General features: G+C 40.9%; 1 protein-coding gene across 25 annotated transcripts in view; it reads left to right on the top strand.

Annotated features, from left to right (window-relative positions):
* The window catches only part of HMBOX1 (homeobox containing 1), a 112,685-nt gene that overhangs the window by 71,033 nt on the left and 21,481 nt on the right, over nucleotides 1-20,171 (top strand). For all 25 annotated transcript variants that reach the window (XM_061372175.1, XM_061372181.1, XM_061372183.1 and 22 more), the window contains 2 exons: nucleotides 2,685-2,795; nucleotides 10,084-10,237. In XM_061372175.1, coding sequence (XP_061228159.1) covers nucleotides 2,685-2,795; nucleotides 10,084-10,237 — 265 coding nt within the window. The remainder of the gene's footprint in view (nucleotides 1-2,684; nucleotides 2,796-10,083; nucleotides 10,238-20,171) is intronic.

The following is a 20,171-nucleotide window of genomic DNA, read 5'->3' on the forward strand; positions in this document are numbered from 1 at the left end:
AGTTTTGGGGCCTCTAAACCAAGCTGAGGTACAGATTAAATACATTTATATCTTAAAAGCAGAAACAGGATGAGTGATACAGGTAGAGGAGACATTTAAGAGGGTTGGCTCTTATTGCAGATGTCTGAAACAAGGAAAGAGAATAATAAATAGGAGAAAAGAATAACAGGATATGGGACTTCAAAAGGCCTTCTAGAGGTTGCCCGCTACTTTCCTGTGACCAAACCAAAGATCAGCTGCCTAAGCCATACCAGGCATGTTCTCTGGGTTTGCAGCATTGCTATGGAGGTTTGTAAGCTGAAGAGCAAAATGGGCTGTGGGCTTTTTGCTAATGCAAAAAACGCCATGGACTACAGCCTGTTCACAAGATGCCACAGTCAAATAATAATGTATGGAGAATTTATTGTTGAATTTATTGTTATTACATCTCAGCATCCTTTACAAAACTCCATTTTGCAGAAACAACTTTATAAACTGTGAGGACTTGCAATGGGTCAAATGTGGACATGGAAGTACACAGCTTGAATCTTCTGGCTCCTGCTCCTTTGCTTTGTCTTGAGCGCATTGTCTGAAGTGGCTAACATCTGTACCACTTTATGACCCTATCAGGCAGCCTCTTGAGCAGCATTTGGATTTTCCAGTAGCCTCTTGTTGAAGATACTTAATCTCTATTTATAATTTTATGTAATAATGCTTTTCATTTCTATCTTATGTTGTTACCCAAACGCTCAACAAATAGTAATTCACTGCAGTAAGCCTAAGTGGACTGTAGTAAACAAGTTAATTAATGGTGCTGTTACCCGTTGATTAATAGGAGCCAGGCAGCCAAAAGCAGACATGAACAGTTGTGACCCCTAGCACTGTGTTAAAGAAATGGCTTTTCTAAATCATAATAGTAAAGGAAGAGCTGCAAATTTTCAAAACTTGGTCTTTTCACTGCCCATCAGGCGTCTGGATTGCAAGATTTCAATTAGACTGAAGCCTTGTTTTGGGTCAGAGAGGTTTATCAACTTTTATTGACTTAACTTGTATGCTTCCACAGTTACTCGATGTAAATTTGGCAGAATTTAAGGTTTGTGTTTAGCTGAATAATTTTGCTTCTCTACTAATTGAGCTCAATAATATATCCCAAGGGAGATGATCAACTCTTGAGTGCCCCAGCTGTTTCTGAAATCTTCCAGCTGTGGGGCAAATGCAGTCGCTGAGAATGGGTGTTAAGAAAGTCAGTAGATGTACAGGAAACAAAGTCAGACCTAAGTAGGTTTTGTGGGCAGAGCTCTGTTGAATAGCACTCAGCTTCTGTACTCAAAACAAAATACACCTATCCCTTTTCCCCAGGACAATTAAAACTTCATATGCTCCCAAATCCTCTGTAAGGAAGAACAGTTAAGAGCATAAATTCTGCATTGTAAAAATCTGGTTGGAGTAAATTCCCCTGAATATGATACTTGAGAGTCAGGTTGCATCATTGTGAAGTTAACTAGCTTCAGTGTTCCAATGCAAAAAAAAACCAAACAAAACAAAAAAAACCAGAAAAGCAACCAAACCCCACACATAGTAAAATCCCCCTATTAGACATGGTAAAACTACAGGGGGTTGTTTTCCATGAGTTAAATATGATTATGAGATCTTATAAAACTTTGATGCATCTTGAGAGGGGAGAGGTATTTTGGTTTCCATGTGAAAACCAACCTTCTACCTGCCTCAGTATTATCACCAAGCAGGTGGTAGCACAGGTGGTGTTCAGCTGTATATTATTTCTTGGAGCACCTCCTAAAGCTTTACTTCTCAGGTGAGTTTAGATGTTATTAACCCTTTCTATCAGCTGAGGAGTCTTGTGGAAAGCACCAGAAATCCTCCAGTACTGCTTCGGTTATTCAGCAAACTACATGTATTTTGATATTTTCAAATGGATCTCTTAGTGCACTTTTAAACCTCTTGCATTATTTGGTTCCTCTCTTTTTTTCCCTTTCTGCATTTCCTTTTCTGCATTGATCCTTCATTCAATGTCACACTTTGGAAATCACTGTTAACTTCTAGAGGTTTTTCCCATTTTACTATTTTCTTAGAATTCCTGCCTTAAAAACTCTGGAACTTTTTGTCCCTAATCTTGTGTGGATACCTAGAGCATGAATCCTGCTTTGCTGACAGACAGCTGCCGTTTGTCTGTTTTCTGGCTGCTGTTATAGCTACTGGTAATTGGCTTGCTCTATTTCTGGACTGATTTGATCTATATCACATAAACTGTTTTTGTGTTTATCTCCCTTATTCAAGCCTTGAATGGTAACAATCTCTTAACTATCATTCTTTATATATAGTAGGGGGTAAGGGACTTGTTCCCATTTCACAGATGACAAAATTCCAGAATGTGGGAAGTGAACAGTTCAAGTCAGTGGTAGATCTGCCTTCCCAGTTTGTACCCTCTTTGCTTGTAGGTTGATTGTTCTGATTCCAGGATGTACCTTGAGTAAAGTTGAAGATAAGAGGGAGAAGTCAAAACAGTTAGGGATGGGGATGGGCAAGCTTGAACTATACTTTTTTTGTGGTTGAAACATTATGAGTTCCTAAGCTTTGTAAGACACCTTTTATCAGTATATAAACCACTTTAAAACATTTTGAAAAGAACAAGTTTTCTCTTCCTCTCTCTCTCTCTTTTTCTTTTCTTTTGTTCTGTTTTTTTACAGGTATCAGTCAGAGCCGGATCTCCCATTGGCTATTGCAGCAGGGGTCTGACCTGAGTGAACAGAAGAAAAGGGCATTTTACAGATGGTACCAGCTCGAGAAGACAAATCCTGGTAAACAAATACAGCCTAAACATCTCCTGCTGTTTTATTTATGGAAATAAATAAAGCCTTTTGTCACTGTTTTTTATTATCACTGATCATTCATCTCTTGGTCTGATGTCTTGCAGAGGTATTCCCTCTCACCAGTTTACTTTATTTTAGGAGAGTAGGAACAACTATGTGCTTTGCTTTGCAGTAAATGATCTATAGCTGACTCATCCATAGCCATGTGTCCAGTTCCTCAGTCATGTTACCCTGTCCTCTCAGTATAGCCAGCTCTGGGAATCAGAAGCTTTCAGGTGAAGTTGTAGTCAGGTAACATGAAATACATGCTGAGGCTCTTCAGAAAAAAACCAAAAAACATTAATAACATCTGCATAATAGAATGTTGCATCAAAAAAAAGCAGTTTTGTGTAGAGGAACTTTGAGATAACTTCAGAGGGTTTCGCTTTGGATGGGATGTTGATAGGTAGAGTGATAAGTTGGAGATGTGCCTCTCAAATCCCACCTGCTTCTTCAAATCTCAAAATAGATCTTAAATACAAAAAGTAAAGCTCCTCGTTATCTTTTCACTCACCAGCAATCTTCAAAATCACAGAAGAATTAATTTCCTTGCATTGTTCTTCTCCGTAGATTTTTTTTTTGACAACAGTTCCTATTTTTCCCTTTAGCGGTTTTATTGTGAAGATCAAAATATTTACATTCAATTTCCTTTAAATGATGGCATGATTAAATTAACTGTCTAATTGTTTTAAGAAACTTAAGATTTGGACTCCCTAATATGAATTTGGGTTTATATCCAGAATTCTATTAAGAAAAATAACAGTGAAAACACATCTTTACAACTTCTGCTTTGTGTATAAGCTGAAAATCAAAGAGGCCAAAGCTGTTAGTTGGCTTGAGAATGAAAAACATGAGCTTAAAGTTGGGCTGGTTCAGATTCATGGCTGAGCCCATCTTTTATATTAAGCATCTATTTAGAAAATGGTTTTAAAGAATGAAAATGCCAAGGGTTGTGAAGTGCTGGCCAGCTGCAAGTATTGCCAAGAAGTCTTGATTTTGCAGTGGGTAGAATTCTGATAATAAGGACCAGCAAAGTTATCAGTATAACTGCTTTGAGGGCCTCAAGTTGTACCCTAGGAAGTAACTCTCAGCCACTTCCCTTTTATGCAAGGTAATGCCTCCAGAACAGTGGAGAGAACTAAAGGGGATTTGGAAAATGTAGTCTGGGGGGGACCCAACAAAAAACCCAAAAACAAAATAAGTTCCTCTGCTAACAGTGAAAACTGTGTGGATCTTTCTTATGGCTTTGCACCTTGCCGTTTGGAACTGTTTAAGAACTAGTATTCTGTGCTGAGGTAAGCGAAGCCATGTCAAACTTAGCATTAAAATCTTTACTTTCTCCTCATAAACTTCTTTCTTTCCCCACATCCACAAGCTCACATCTTGTTTGTCCTTTCACTCTTGAGAAGCATCTAAGAAAGGAAGACTTACAACACTGAAGGTTATGGCTTAAATTGAAATGAAACAACATTAATCTCTAGTCCTCTGATGCACTGTCTTCCCGAAGTCTTGTTCTCTTTTCTTTATACACACGCAGAAAAAATTCTTGAGTTGTTGCTTGAGTGTAACTTATTTTCAACAAAAAGTTAATTGCACATCATTTTCAAGAAGTGTAAAAAACAAAATGGATTATCAGCCTATGCCAAGGGACTATTTAGATGTGCTTAAATTCCCTTCAGAACCAAGGAACATTTGGTTTCTTTTTAGAGGCTGAGGTAAAGGAAGGAGCTCTCAGTTTTCCTGTAGCTGTTGGAAAAGTCTACTTGAGGAAGATGTGGTGGTATTTATTGTAGGATAATCCACTGCTTTGAATTACTGCCATCTACTATATTGCAGGTCAGATTGGCTAGCCAAGGGATAATTTAACATGGATGCATGCAACTATATACAGTGTATTAAGAAAGGTACAGCCTTGTCCAAAGAGCCATGGCTTTAAATTACTGTTGCAAAACCAATTTGGAGCCTAAGATTTGGATACTAACAGTATACTGTGACTAGTAGACTAGACTAGCCATTCAGCTGTCATCTTTAGAGTCAGAAAATGAGAAAATCAGCAGAACTTCCTGCCATGTTCAAAAGAATCAATGTTGTCATTGCACTTTCTGTAGAGTGCAAAAGTTTGTCCTTCCCTGAAGAAACTTAAATGACTGGCATGTGTTTTTTCTATTTCTCACTTACTAGGAAGTGGCATTTGGCTTTATATTCTCATATAGCCCATCTTTTCCAATTCCAGCTCCTGGAAATAAAATCTCAATCCTTCCCCTTTGAGTGATAGAGTCAGATCTCTCTGTGCAGAGGCACCTACACATTTGAGTTGCCAATGGATAAAGTGAGGTCTTTGGAAGCTTTTAGTTCCCCCATTTCTTCAGTTCCTTAATTCCGAAAACTGGATTTTCAGAGTTAGTCCATTTTCTGACTGAATTCGTTTGTGTAATAATGCAAAGAAAACTTCTGCTTAGAATTGAAACAGTTTTGAAGGGCTAGGATATCAAATATAATCAATTTATGAACTCTTAACAGAGAACAGTTGTTTTGTACAGAAAGCACTGGTGATCACTTGGCAGACCTGTAGTCTTGGCTCTGCCAGTTTTTCTGTACAACATCTAGCAAATGACTTCTCCTTTGCACCTCACTTTCCCATCTCAAAGATGAGACCGTTTACAGTGTGTGACTTGCCAGCCTTGCCTGTAAGCTCCTCACAGCAGGGACTATTACTATGCCTATATAAACAAAAGAGGACTTATAAATACATCAGAAAGATTTTATTTTTCTTTTTTCAAATGTATAATGTGCTATATAATGCTTTAAATCGTCCACAAGCAGTCCTGCATTTGCTAACCCAAGAACTTTGTGTTGTGGAGCCTCATAACGTTTTTGAGATGTTACTGCTGTTGAGACATTGCTCCTATGGAGAAGGGATTCAGCAATTCCATTACTTTCCTTATTTGTCAGCTTGCTCTGAACTCTTGAATATGCTGTTTATTATTTGCTTGGTTTTGTTTGCTGGCTTGCATGGACAAGTTCTGTACTTCTATCTTTGGTGGTGGATGTTCAGACAACAGCAGACTTGAGCATTGCAAAAGAGACTAAGTCTCATGGATCAGGAAAATAAAACAACTTTTCCTATGGTATGCAATAATCTTGCTCAAAAATTTCTTGATCAACATTTTCCTGGTAGGAGTGATGTCAGAGTTAATGGCAGTGCTGCGAATTCCAGTGTACTGGTGATTGTAAATTCTTTCTGGAAACAGTTGCCAATTAGGGTGAAAAGCAGTTTTTTGTTGGAGGGAAGAAGTCAATGCTAAATGCTAGTGTTTGAAAGGTCTTTCATCCAGTTAATGAGGATACTTTTAATTTAGCCTGAGGTTTTTTCGGACAGGCACCACATCTCTTGTGTTTTGTAGAGGACTGAAAGCATTTTGGCAGTAGATAAATAGTATATGTTTCAGAAGCTGGTGTACAAGTGCAGAGTCCTGTAATGTTCTGACTGTTTTTCAGAGCCCATAAGTTTTAAATAAATAAATAAATATTCCTTTTTACGTTGCTAGTCTGATTAGTTTGGCAGGCACTGGGTCTTGGGCAGTGTGGAAAGTTTGTCATGAGAAACTTTGGCATGTCTTTTGCCTCCGTGTACTGCATATTGAAGCTGGCATCTGGAAATGATGTGTTGAAGTTACAGATGGATACAGAGTGATTCCATCTAGTCTGGCTATTTATTTCTGCCAGTCTTCTGTAATAGGAAGGCAGCTGTGGTCACCTTGGAGAAACCATGTGCTCTTCCTCCTTGAACAAAAGGGAAAAAAGAAAGGTAGTTTTTATCAAGTTGTAGCATCTCTTGTGTTATTCCCATAGCAGTTCTTGTTTAGTTATAAAAGAAAAGCCTTCAAAAGGGAAAGAAAAGAAAAAAAATAAAAATCAGGGGCTGGATATCCCATGAGATTTGAACTGGAAATGTATTGTTGCTGATTTACTGTTTTACAGAGTAAAGAGAAAATAGTCCCTGCTTTGATCCTCTGTATCCAAGCAATGAGCTCTGTAGGAAAGGTTTTGCTGTGAAGGCTGCTGATTCAAATCTAGCCTGGCTGAGGAGTAACTTGAAAGGTGTTTATTATGTGATCTTGGGTCAGCCTGGCTAAAAATACAGCATGACATCTGTTCTTATCAGTATAAATATATGATAAGTACTTGCTGCAAAGGCTTGCCAGGAAATGATTTCTTGGAGCTGGGAGATGGCCTGAGGCTTGCTCCAACCATTTTGCACATCACCCCTGTATGATGGGGCCTCTCTGAGACATGTGATGTGGATCAGGAATTGCACGTGATGCTTCTAAGAGCAATGCTCTTTCTTCAGGAAAGTATCTGGGATGTGCTGAGAGAAAGCAGGCCTTTGCCTTGAGGAATTTTGGTATAGAGATAGAGCTGCATTCCAGCTGGAGAGCACCACTTTTGCCTCCTCTTCCCAAAACCCACCTGCAGCACCCCCAAAGTTGTACCTGGCATTTGTGAAAATGCTGGCTTGCACAATGGAAATACAGTACGGTTTCAAAAGGTGCATGACATGGCAGGGAGTGAGAGATGTTGCATTTCATTTTTCTCTGCAAAAGCAGTTCTTCCCAGATGCTTCACCTCTATACCCCTTAAAGATGTATTGCTTTTTGATTCATATCCTAAGATGAAAATCTTACACTGCCTTTGCTCTGCTCATTCTGCTCAAGAGAGAATTTCCACTCCTTTAAAGTGTTTGAGGGGCTTGTAAAAAGAATCTGACCTAGTAACAAAGATGAAACTTATTAAGTTCTAAAGAAGTGGAGCTGGGTGGCAAGAAGACTGAAATGAAGCATTCAAACAGGAATCCCCAAATGCTCCTTTAGTTGAGTGTGATGAAGAAAAGCTCCATAGTTACCTTATCAAAAGTGGCAGCAGTGTATATGTCCTCCACTTTTGCCACTTATGCAGCCAAGCACATTTGGGCCTCTGTGTGCATTCAGATGCATCTGACTTTATCTGTGTGCAAAACCAGTGATGGGTCCTTGCTTGTAATTCTCAGCGTACTTCTTTCTGACCTGTTGCTGATACTGATGCTACCCCATGTAAAAGAGAAATAAGTAAATTGATCTTGCAAGGCTACTAAAACAAAGAAAGCATCTTCTATTCAATAAGTGAATATAACAGTATCAGGAGCAAAATTATGCTTTAAATGCAGATTCTTTTCCAACCTTTGTCTGAAAAATCTCAGGCAAATTTAACAGAAGTACTTTATGCCTCTTATCTCAATCATAGAATCACAGAATGGTTTGGGTTGGAAAGGACCTTAAAGCTCATCAAGTTCCAGTCCCCTGCCACAGGCAGGGACACCTTCCACTAGACCAGGTTGCTCAATACTCTGTCCAACCTGAACTTGAACAGTGCCAGGGACGGGGCAGCCGAAGCTTCTCTGGGCAACTTGTGCCAGGGCCTCACCACCCTCACAGTGAAAAATTTCTTCCTAATATCTAATTTAAATCTACAATTAGATTGTTAGGCATCACTGAGATTTCTATACTCTCCCTTTTGAAATGAAATTGGCAGGTAGGGAAAGTATACTGCTAAGGCAATGCAGGGAAAGGTAATTTCTTGTCCTCTTCTCCCCTGCTTCTTTTTTAATCTTTTTTTTTTATTTATTCTTGAAGTGTATGTAAATCCTAGCAACTTGGTACTGACCCAGACCCCTACACTGTGCAAGAACTAGAAAGAGTAGATAAGGAGATTTCCTTGAAATGGCTGATAAATTGGTAATATAGGAAATATTTCACATGTCAATAAAAGTAAGTAATCCATGTAGGCTTATTAGCTGGGAATTAGGAAGAGGCACCATCCGTTGTGCATGCAAGGCAGAGTTTGTGGGCTTCCCTTCCTAGAGAATTCTGGGTAAGAATTTTAAGTTATTTTGGGCTTTGATACCTAACACTGATGCAAGCCCCTAGCAGTAAATACTCACTGTGCATTTCTGGAAAGGAACACAGCCAAGTGCCTAAATAGCTAATTTCTTGCTTTTTAATTCTAGGAATTTGTTTATTGGTTAAACTTTAAATCCCCTTGACCCTTTTACTCTGTTTTATATTAAAAAAGCAGGTTTTTTTCACCAACACAGTATGTTTTCGTTATTAAATCCTAACCATTCTGAGTAAGTTTGAGTACCCAGAGGGGTTTTCTTTTTCAGCCCTGCTTTTACTTGGGCACAGTACCGTATTCCTCGTGTGAGCAGAGCTGCCTGCTTCTCTTGGATCTATCCAGGCTAGTTTCATGCATGAATTCCAGTAGAGCCTAGTATGTTCATGGGATACAAATGGTGATTTATCTTGTCATGCAACTGGAGTTTTTTAAGTTTTTTGCACACAAGAACTTTCTTCCCTCCAAAGGAAGTCACTGAGCACAAAGCTGTGCTTCAGAACATACCCTGTTTTACGTACTCATGTCCTATACCAGGTTCCCATCCTCACCGAGGGATGTATGAAAGATCAGTCTTTCAGTTTGCTTGATTTATCTTGATTTATTAACTGAGAGACTCTTGTGGAAAGAACCAGTGGTAAGTTTCAAAGGGCCTTTCCTGAAAGTATTTTGCCAAGTCCTGACTCTTGCTTGATGCTTTCCAGCTCAGGATTTTTGAAAAGAAAAATATATCCATGGAAGGGGGACAGAAGAGGAAAGGTGTGATGTTAATCTGCTTTTGGTGGCTTTTTCAGGCAACCTAGCACTTTCGGAGCCCATGTTTGTACAGGTTATGGGGTGTGTCTCTATTGGTGGAGCTACTTCAAGTGTTTACTCAGCTCTTTGGACATGTTGAAATACCTTGGGTATAAATTTACATTTTGCTTCTTGAGACTGATGTACAATTAAAGAGAAACATGTTATTTCTCATTTTGTGGCAGAAAAGGTAGCAGCAAGCCTAAATAAAACCCAGCTGGGGCATAGCTCACCCTTTCCTCTCAATGAAGATCGGACAGCTTTTTCAAAGAGCCTGTCAGCTCAGTTATGTCTCCCTTAGATTTCCATGCTCACCTGATACCTCTCTGGCTTGGAGGTTGGGGATGGGAACTCTAGCTGGCTTTGTGCATCTTCAAGGTGTCTGTGTTTGATAATGCTTTGCTTTTTTAGTTTGAATGGTTTCATCATCTGTCTTGTCTTTTTTCATGATCAGGAGTGAGAAAATGAGCATGTTTTTTAATCCATTAGGAAACACAATATTTATTATTCTTAGGGGCTACATTAAGCATGAGACCCGCTCCTATCCCAATAGAAGAGCCAGAATGGAGACAGACGCCTCCCCCAGTCACAGCTACCTCTGGGACCTTCAGACTACGGCGAGGCAGTCGGTTCACCTGGAGAAAGGAGTGCCTGGCTGTTATGGAAAGGTATGTCACTTGGGGGGTTTGGAGATGGGCATTTTAAAGCCAATAGAAGTGTCCTTTTTCCTGCTCTGGTGAACACCAGCTTCATTTTCATGGATGTGTTTTAGCATCTTAAGCCAGTAACAGTGTAATAATTTAATTTTAGATGGTAGAGTAGGAGGAACCATTTTACTGCTTCTGTTTTAAAAAATGTTATACTCCTTTGGACAATACCTCATTTTTTGTAGCCCCTAAACATCTTGTCCATAGCTCAGTCTGAGAGCATTGACATTCAGCTCTTCCTTTGCTTTTGCATTTAGCCTAACACAGGCTCTGTCTCAGTGGGGGTCTGTGCATGGTCTTTACATTCTGCATTTCTCCTTTCCCAGTTTACTCATTTGTCCTCATAATGAGTCATGTTATAGTTGTAACTGGCATTTCTGCACTGCTGTAATTGTTCAGGATGCAAAACTTTGTCTAACAAGCAGTAGATTCCTTGTCCAAAAAGGCTCTTACAACCCTTTTACATGAGCTGGGAACAGTACAGAGCAAAGTGGATCTTTCAAATACATATGCAGAGTGGCAGGTGATCATTAGAGCTCCCAGCCCTTCAGTCCTGCAGAGCTGAAGCACTCTGAGTCTGGGCTCCTGGCTGCCTATGTGCTTTGCCTTTCCCTCTCCTTACACTAATGTCTCTTTTGTGGATAATGTTGTATAATAGAAAAGGGCTAGTGAACTCAAATGTAGTTTAGGAATGAATGCTTATTTCTGGTAACGGCTAAATGGCTGGGAGGAGTTTTCTTCCCTTGGAGAGTGTGAGAAACCTCCTTTCCATGGAAGCACCAAATGACTCTGTGTCCTATACTCCTCTCTGGTTTGCAACTCCATTGAGTTCTTGGCCAGCGAATTTTTAGGATCTTCTGCTATTTCCATAATGCTTCTCTTTCATTTTGCTTGCACAAGGGCCTCTGGAACTGATCAGAAGCAGGAAAGTGCCTCCATTGCCTAAGCTAAGATCAAAACACTGAGCTTGCTCAGGGACCCAAGCCATTTTACAAACAGGAGGGACATACATCTGTGTGGCCACAGGCTGTCACAGGGTCTTTGCAGGGCTGAGACCAGTAATGAAGTGTTTGTTTCCCTGTTCTGTCCTGGCACTGCACTGATGTTTTCAGCTTTGGCTGAATGTTTCCCCAGAGGAAATAATGTAAATGTTTGAAGTCTGTTCTGTTCTGCTTTGCTAGACTCAACTAATGCAAACTCCTGAAGTCTAATAGTAGGGGACTGGGTTTTTATGGTGTCCTCCTCCACCCAGGCAGTACAATGTGCAGTAGGATCTTTAGCACTTTAAATGCTTGTGTGACCATCCTGATTGCAGTATGTAAAATGGGAGAACCATTACAGCTTGATGTACCTTCAGGACAGTACCATGTCCTTATTAACTCCTCTGTGTGTGAAATACAGAATTACTCTGAAGTAAAATTAGAGCTTTTTGGGGATAGGTATTTTCCTTCTTGGTTTCTGTCTGGCCTGAAGTATGATAACTGCTGTTATTTGCTGTTTGAATCACGATAGTGCCTTAGACTCCTTTGTGCTACGTGCTGTGGAAACACAGAGCAGGAGGAGAGAGCTAAGGAAGTGCTCCCTTTCATCCTTCTTTCTCCTAAAGCCAGTCTCTGCTGTGACACTCTGAAGAAGTTAGGCAACCTGTAATGATTTGGTATGTGTCTGTTAGAGAGGTGTAAGTTTTGATTTTGGATATGGAGAGAAGCAAGTCAGTGTGTTGACATTGGAAACCATCCAGCTGTATGTACAGATACATAATCACTTGATCTAATTTTTTTCTTGTCATTCTTGGTTTTGTTTGCTGTGTCTTGTGCTCTGCAAGGTCTTTGTTGCTGGGGTTTTCTTCATATTCTGCTGTTTCACGGAGACTTCAGCCACATTGCCTTAATCTTGGCTTTAATATTTATTTGCAAAGACTTTGCTAGGTCACTGCGAGCACTGGATTTCACAGCCTTGGGTGTGGGTACTGCAAAGTGTAGCTGAGAATGTTTACTTGATGCAAGAGCACAGTAAACTCAAGCCGTGGTAAAAGCTTTGTGTGACAATAAAACTACACTGTAAAGCAAGTTGGGACTATGGTTGTTTAACTGTTACATTTTAATAGGCCTAGTTGAGCAGTAAGGATGAGCTGTTTTATATTACGAGTTTTGAAAGACTAGGAGAGAAGCACTCTCTTGTGAGCCTTAGGAAGAAGCTAACTAATTTCATGTACAAGTCACTGGAGTCCTCTAGGCTTGTGCTTAATATGACTGATTAACAGCAGCCAGGTTGGAGGTAACCAGACCCCTGGCTGTCTGGCCCAAGCAGTTCAGGTTCGCTGGATGCCATAGGGTCAGGAATGAGCATTTGGACCAGTGAAATGGTCCAAATTGAATCGACATTGCATGTGGTCTGATGCCATTTATCTGATAATTTGCATTTTCTTCTGAAGGATTAAGTTTTGATTGTGAGTGGAAGCATCTTGCTCAGTTTAATGGACTGTTTTCTTTAATCAATACAAATTTCATTGCATTGTGCTTCTGTGTCCTGCAGCATCTTGATGGTACACCTAGATTTTGGTGCACGCGGGGATTTGCAGATCTTGGTGAACACAGGGATTTAGGCACCTAGTTTTGAGATTCTTCTTTGGGAACCTCAGTAAAGTGCTTGTTCATCTTGGCTTCTAGCTATTCAGCAATGAGAAATAGAGATCCAGAATGCAATTCTATCCCACTAATACAACTCCTGTGAGGGCTGTATGCTCCTTCTTCTCTGGCTACAAAAGAGGAGCCTTGTGCAATTAGACCTAACTTTGGTGATTTAGTTAAATGCCTGAAGATAAGAGGGTTGGATCTAGACCTTAATGGAAACTTGTGTAGGTGATGCAGAACTACATCTTTCTATAAATTCCTAAACATTGGTGTGAACCTTTATAAAGATACTTTTGCAAGGATCAAAGTCTTGGGCCACTCTATCAGTTAATTCTGGTACGGGCTTCTGACTTTGATTCAGTTGGTAAGAAATGCAGTTGCTAAAAGTCAATGTGTCAAACCAGCTGAGAGCTCTTCAAGGAAAGAATCTGAATTTGATTGCAAAAATTAGAGAGGTTTGCTTCTAGGAACAGGCTCTCCAACTGAAAATGCACAGCACCAGTCAGGATTTGGCACATGAACTGAATGAGAAGGGTTGAAGGGCTAGTTTCTCTTTTTAAAACATATTTAAATAAACAAAAAATCCAGTGCAATTCATTATTGTATTGGTGCCAACCTGTTATAATTAAGATTAGAGTTAGGGTCAGCATGTATACTAAAATGTCTAATGTACGTAAGTGTATACAGGGTATGTGTATTAAAGAAACTAATTTGTTTATACTGGATTTCCGGAATGCTGCTTGTGGTTTCTGTAATTCAATTCTCCAGTCTTTACTGCTTTTTTGGAAATTCTCCCAGGGTAGTTTATTAGTTGCTAGGCTTAGATTTCGGACAAGAGATTCAGGACTCTTTCTCCCTCTTTCTTTTTTTTTCTCTTAAATATCTCTCTGAATATTTATGCTCTGAAGGTTAAGAGGAGCAATAGTTCCAGAAAGTAAAGTTCTATATTTAACTGCAGACTAGGTGTGGTTCAGACAACTGCAGTGCAAGCTCCCTCTCGCTGCTGTTCTAGTGATATCAACCTTGACCTGTTCTTTTCTTGAGCCTCCCGCTCATGAAATATGCTGAGTTTTGTGTGTGGTGGTGATGTCGTGTGGCTTACCCTCCTTTGGGAGCAGAGCTAAGACTACAATAGTCCTTTCTGAGGTTAAACTTGAAAGTCTGTCTCTGATTCAGTTTCATGGTTTTTGTTACATCTTGCCCCACAAATATTCTTTTTTTCTTTTCTCTGCTTTACTTCTTTTCAACCCCTCTCATTATAATTATGAAACGGAAAATTCCCATAGGGTTTTTTCTTTTTAATGAAAATGTATTGTCTTGTCTGGTTTTTTTTCCCCAAATGACTTGTGCTTCTCATCATATGTTGGAGTGGAGTTTTATCTTCTTTTTCAGGGAAAAATAATCCAAGATTGGCAGCAGAATGAATGACTGTATACCTGTTTTAAGGCATTTTTGTTGGGTGCTGTTAAAGACTGGGGGGGAGTCTGAGTGTTGTTTTTTAAGTGCATGCTTTATCGAAAGATTAAATTAAAATAACTGAAAATTCTGCTCTCAACAAAATGAATAATTCATCAGTTGAAAGTATTTCAGTTTGTCTAGGGAGCAGGGACTTTGCTTTCTGGTTGAGGGTTATTTGGTTTGATTTTATGGGTCTGTTTTTTTATTTTAATGCTTGTCTGTGTTTTTGAAGCATCCTTTTGTAAGGATGTATTTAGATTAACTAAGACTAGATGATACAGCTACTTAGTATCCTCGTTTCATAGATGGCAAAACAGAGTCAGGCGTTCCACTTGGCCTTGTGATCCAAGGCAACTTTATTCATAAGAGAAATGGGTTTAGATTTCACAAGGTACTGAGGGTTTAGTTTCATGGTACAGCTGAGCAGAATTAACAGTTTGTCACCATCTCATCCTTAGGTGTTACCCTGTGTTATTGCCCTTCTCAGTTTCTCCTCCTCAGTTTTTCTACTCCTGCCACCCTGCTTTGTGCCAGATATGTTTCTTGTCTGATGGAAATGCCAGCCAGTTCAGCTCAGTTCAGAAAAAAATAAATCCTTTTCATTTCCCCCTGCATTTTACTGAGTTGGTTCAGCTTGCTGTGCAACGAGGGTGGGCAAATGACAGGAGTGCACCACTGAGGGCACAGTAAGGGGACGTTAGACAAAATGAGAAACAATTTTTCCATGGTGTTTAGTTTTGTTTTCTTTTATAATCTGCTTGATTTTGTTCTGATTTTGTTTACTTTCAGCTGGATGAGTTCCTGCTTTAGTTAACAGCATGGTCATGCTGACAGTGGTGCTGCATCATAGAAGAGTTGTCCTTTGATTTTTGCCATAGAGCGGGAGTGGCTTACACTGCCAAACTGTTAAATTTGACCAGGTTGTATTCTTGTTCCCACTTTAAAGTGGAGCCAGGTTGGTGAGGAAAGTTATCTCCCTGCCAAAACCAGTCACTGTTGTGTTTCCATCAGCCGCACACTTATGCTGGAGAATATTTACCATCATCTGGTCTCCTCAAAGAAGCTCCTCCTGCAGTGATTCCAGCAAGGCAGTGCCGGGCTAGGCCAGCAGAGCCCTGTGCATGGTTCTGGCGCTGAGTGATATCAGCCCTGACATGCGTTATTAGAAATTCTTCCGATTGTGAAAGTGCTATTACTGCAGCTCTCCTGAGCGCTGGGGCTTCCACGGCTTCCCTGGGGAAAATGAGAGCTCTATTAGCTCCTGAAATTCAGTTAGGATATTTTCTTAGTTAATTTCATCCCATTACTCTTAGTTATGTCTTCTAGCAGAACCTTAATACTGGCCCCATAGGGGATCTAAGTTTCCTGTGGAAGGCTTTGGAAGAGATTTAAGTTTTGGATTCATTGCGTTTCTCCCTTTTCAAGCTGACAACAGAGCAGGAAGTAATGTCTTTCGGCCCCTTCCATTAGGCTTGTACATTGTTAGAAACAGAACATCAGTTTATCATCAATGTAACGATATCCATCAGTTAGCTTGGCAATGCTGCTTGTCTTCTTCAGGTTTGTTTCGCAGCCTGCTGGGAGATAAGGAGTGCTGAGAGTTATGCTCTGCTGTCCCTATGAACATTGCATGGTGTTGCACCTTTCAGTGACTCGCCATTGTCAACTGTAAAATATCTGTCATAGAATCACAGAATGGTTTGGGTTGGAGGGGACCTTAAAGCTTATACAGTTCCAGCCGCCTGCCATGGACAGGGACACCTTCCAGTAGACGAGGTTGTGCCAAGCCCCGTCCAACCTGGCCTTCAGCACTGCCAGAGATGGGGCAGCCACAGCTTCTCTGGGTGACCTGTGCCAGGGCCTCACCGCCCTCACAGGGAAGAACTTCTGCCTCAGATCTCATCTCAGTCTCCCCTCTCTAATGTTAAAGGCATTATGTGTTGTCCTGTCCCTACAGGCCCTTGCCAAAAGCAACTCTCCAGCTTTCTTGTTGGCCCCTTTGGTCACTGGGAGTCTGCCTGAAGATCTCCCTGAAGCCTTCTCTTCTTCAGGCTGAAGAGATCTCTGTGCTTGGGAGAGTGAGCCAAACCTTAAATAAAGGATGAACAAGGTGCTAAAAGCCTATAACTCCTTGGTTACCAAGGAAGATTGGTGTTAGACATTAGAAAAAAACTTCTTAACTTTAGCAATGGTTGAGAGTAAACAAGCAAGCTACAGAAATTATGGAGCATTTCTCAGGAGCAAATTAGCTAAAATCTGTCAGGATGGTTCTGATGTATATTTCATCTTAATGCAGGGGGAAACATCAGGTGGCTACATTATCTTCCAGCTCTATTCTATCATAAGGTGGTTTGTTAGTCAGCAGCTTGCAGTGGGAGGTTCAACTTCATTAAGTCCTTTGAGATGTAGGGAGTGTTTTTTTAGGATCTTTGTTTGACATTGGTGCTTGTAAAATGCTTTGTGATCTGTGAGTGCAGGCACTTTGCAAAGGCATTCAGTAAAGTTCAATTTACAATTTAGACCCAGGCAAGATCATCTTATTGTCTGAAAGTTCAAGTGGTTTTGCTCAGGGTCATCGCTGTATGTCTTCAGAAAATGCAAGAGCAGACATTTTATGCTTGCTACACAGTATCTTCCTTATTTTGCATTAGATCAAGCTATGTTCCCTCTTAGACATGCATAATATACAAGTTTCCTATTCTAATCAGCTGTAAGCAAATCCCAGTTGTTTGGCAGATTGCATGCAGTAAAATATAACTCAAGGATGTCAGTCCAGAGTGCTCGCCAGACTTTGGTCTGTGAAGGATCCAGCACTTAATGAGTTATTTTTCTTTTTTAGGGAGCTCAGGTGCTTTTTGTATCTTTGTGTCCTCTCTTTCTCTCTTCTAAAATAATAAAGAAAGATCTGTGGGAGGAGCATCTCTTTGTGGCAGACTCCAGATAAAAATTTTATATTTGCCAAGGTCAAAATAACTGAAATCAACATTTGCAAAAGAGCCTTGTCAATCTGACCTGCAGCACCACTGTCTGGTGCAATAAACCCATGTTTTAAGAATAGGAATTATTCTCTAGTCCACATATTCTGCATTTCTCCAGCACCAGCTGAGATACTTCACGGGCCCCACACTTCACGGCAGTCCCTTGCATGCTTTACATATGCAACATCCAGCTGCCCTGCTTGCCCCTGCAGTGATTTCATGTAGCTGTCCCCAGTGTGTAAACCTGTGTTGGGGTGCTGTGTAAGAAGAGGGAGGTGTAGAGTCAACCCTGGTTCAACCTGAGCTCCTGCTAGGAAAATGTTTGTGACATGTCAGGTCTGAAGAGCATCGTAAACTATAGGCTTCTTAACATCTGCTAGGTCAGCCTAGTCTAAGAGCAGCTGTTTTGTCCTTGGGTGCCTTTTACAGCTCCATCTTCTGTCCCTGGCAAAAGGGCAGACTTGGCAATATGTACCCATACCACACCAGCAGCGTGGAGTTCTGGCATGTGACTGATGCTTCAATGCTTGGCAATAAGCAAGACTTGCACCCCGCAGTGCTGCGTCCAGTTCTGATGCTCCTGACATAAGAGCGATGTGGAGCTGTTGGAGTGAGTCCAGAGGACTCACCATGGAGGTGCTCTGACGCCTGGAGCACCTCTGCTATGGACATAGGCTGAGAGAGTTGGGCTTGTTCAGCCTGGAGAAGTCCCTTCCAACCCAAACTGTTCCATGATTCTGTGACTAATAACCCAGGTGGTGGTCATGATAATTATGGTGGTGGTTGTCGTTCTTTCTACCTATCCTCTTTGGCCTATGACTAGTTCACACATGCTTGGCGACCCTTTGGCTGTGGACAAAAGCTCTTATATCCTGTCATTTTATTTAAATCCTGCTGTTGCAGCTGTGGGCATTCTTATTATTCACATAAATATGTAATTCATTCTAAATTCTGCTAAGGTCTTTGGGGTACTTTGGGAGAATTAATTATGCCTAGTTTCATTTTATATGCTAAAATGTGTTTAAAAAGTTGGAGGTCCCTTTTGCCTGAGTATCATGAGAAAGAAAGAACATCGTGTTTACCTTCCCATGATCATTCATTGTATATACTACTATCAATGTTCTGCTTATTTATCTCCTCTCTGAACTAAGCAGTCATTCTCTTATCTCAGATGGCAAGTCTTCACTTGTCTAATAATATTAATTGTCACTCTTCCGTGGATCTTTTTTATTTCTACATTCAGTTTTTTAGTGACCCAGGGTAGGTGAGTAGGGACAGGAGCAGGGCTGATTACCATATTTCCAAGCTGAATATTCCAGTTTATACCGGCAGCAGAAGCTGATTCCTGTTATTCTCTGACCTCCAGCCTCACATCTGGTTTTTGCTGATCACTTCTGTGCATTGATTGAGAGTATGTTGACTAGTCCACAGTGATGTATGCCTTTTTCCTGAACATTTACAATCAACTTGGAACCAGTCATGTATATGAGGAGTCCGGATTTGTTCTTTTCCGTCTGCATTACCCTGCTTTTTTGCAAAGATAGCAGATAAAGTTCAGTCATGGGAGTATTTAGATAATTGCTGTGAATTTCAAAAATAACAGCTTTATTTGTATCCAATATAAATAATTGACTTTGCAGAACATCATTTAACGTAACTGTTAACGCCAGTCATTTTAGGTTACAACTTTGCTGAGCCAAGGGCTTGCATTCTGCTCGTATACAGAGCCTGGTGCAGTGGGCTCTCTACAGTCATGTTGAGACCTCTGGATGTTGCTTGCTGTAAGGAGAGTGTAAAAGTGCAAGTCTAGTGCTGTCAGTTATCTTTCTTCGAGCTTTCTTCTCTGCCAACACTAGGGTTCTTCCTATGACTGTTCTGTTTAATGTACAGAAGCAAGTAGGAAAAAAAGCTCATATTTATTAGCTACAATGCGATTTTCTTACCTGTTAAAATGAATTCAGGGGGCAGAGAAGGTCATAGCATGCTTGTCATGGAAACTGTGTGAACTGGACCCTGGCACATAGTCTGCATTTTGTGTAGCTGCTTTATAATGACTGTTCATTGTAGGCTGTCTGGAACAAAATTTCTTGACCATATTGCAGCCCAGGTGAAGGTCGTGTGTCTTTGGATGTGCAGGGGTGTAACAGTTGCATTCTGCTGTCTGTCTGTACTGAAGGAGCTTGAGACAATGGTGGGGAGTGTGCTCACTCAGTGTGATCAGATAAGGGCACGGTCCTGCACCTGTCTTGGGGCAATCCCAGGCACAATTCCAAGCACAGGCTGGGCAGAGACTGAATTGAGAGCAGCCATGAGGAGAGTGAGTTGTGTGTGTTGATCAGTGAGAAGCTCAACATGACCCAAAAGTGTGTGCTTGAGCCCAGAAACCATCCGTGTCCAGCAGCATGACCATCAGGTGGAGGGAGAGGATTCTCCCCCTCTGCTCCACTCTGATGAGAACCACCCCCCTGCCCTGCAGTCCTGCATCCCACTCTCGGCCCCAAAATAAGAAGCATGTGGAGCTGTTGGAGCAAGTCCAGAGGAGGCCACAGAGATGCTCCAAGGGCTGGAGCAGCTCTGCTATGGAGACAAGCTGAGAGAGCTGAGTGTGTTCAGCCTGGAGGTAAATGGCTCCCTGGGCAATGACAGGCATAAGTGACCATAAAGATGTGATCATTCTGCTTTTGGCTCCTTTTCAGCCTGCTTAAAGTCCTGAGAAAGAAGTAGCCCTGTCCTGCCAAGGAGGGTCATTCCAGGTCGAAGCTCAGCTAAAAGGGACAGTCATCGCTCACAGTGTGATTTCCCTGACCTGTATGTAGTAATATCCAT

The sequence above is a fragment of the Neopsephotus bourkii genome, unplaced genomic scaffold (assembly GCF_033783945.1).
Source record: "Neopsephotus bourkii isolate Nb327-2 ecotype Australia unplaced genomic scaffold, CSIRO-AGI_Nbou_v1 NB_1600, whole genome shotgun sequence".
Classification (NCBI taxonomy): Eukaryota; Metazoa; Chordata; class Aves; order Psittaciformes; family Psittacidae; genus Neopsephotus; species Neopsephotus bourkii.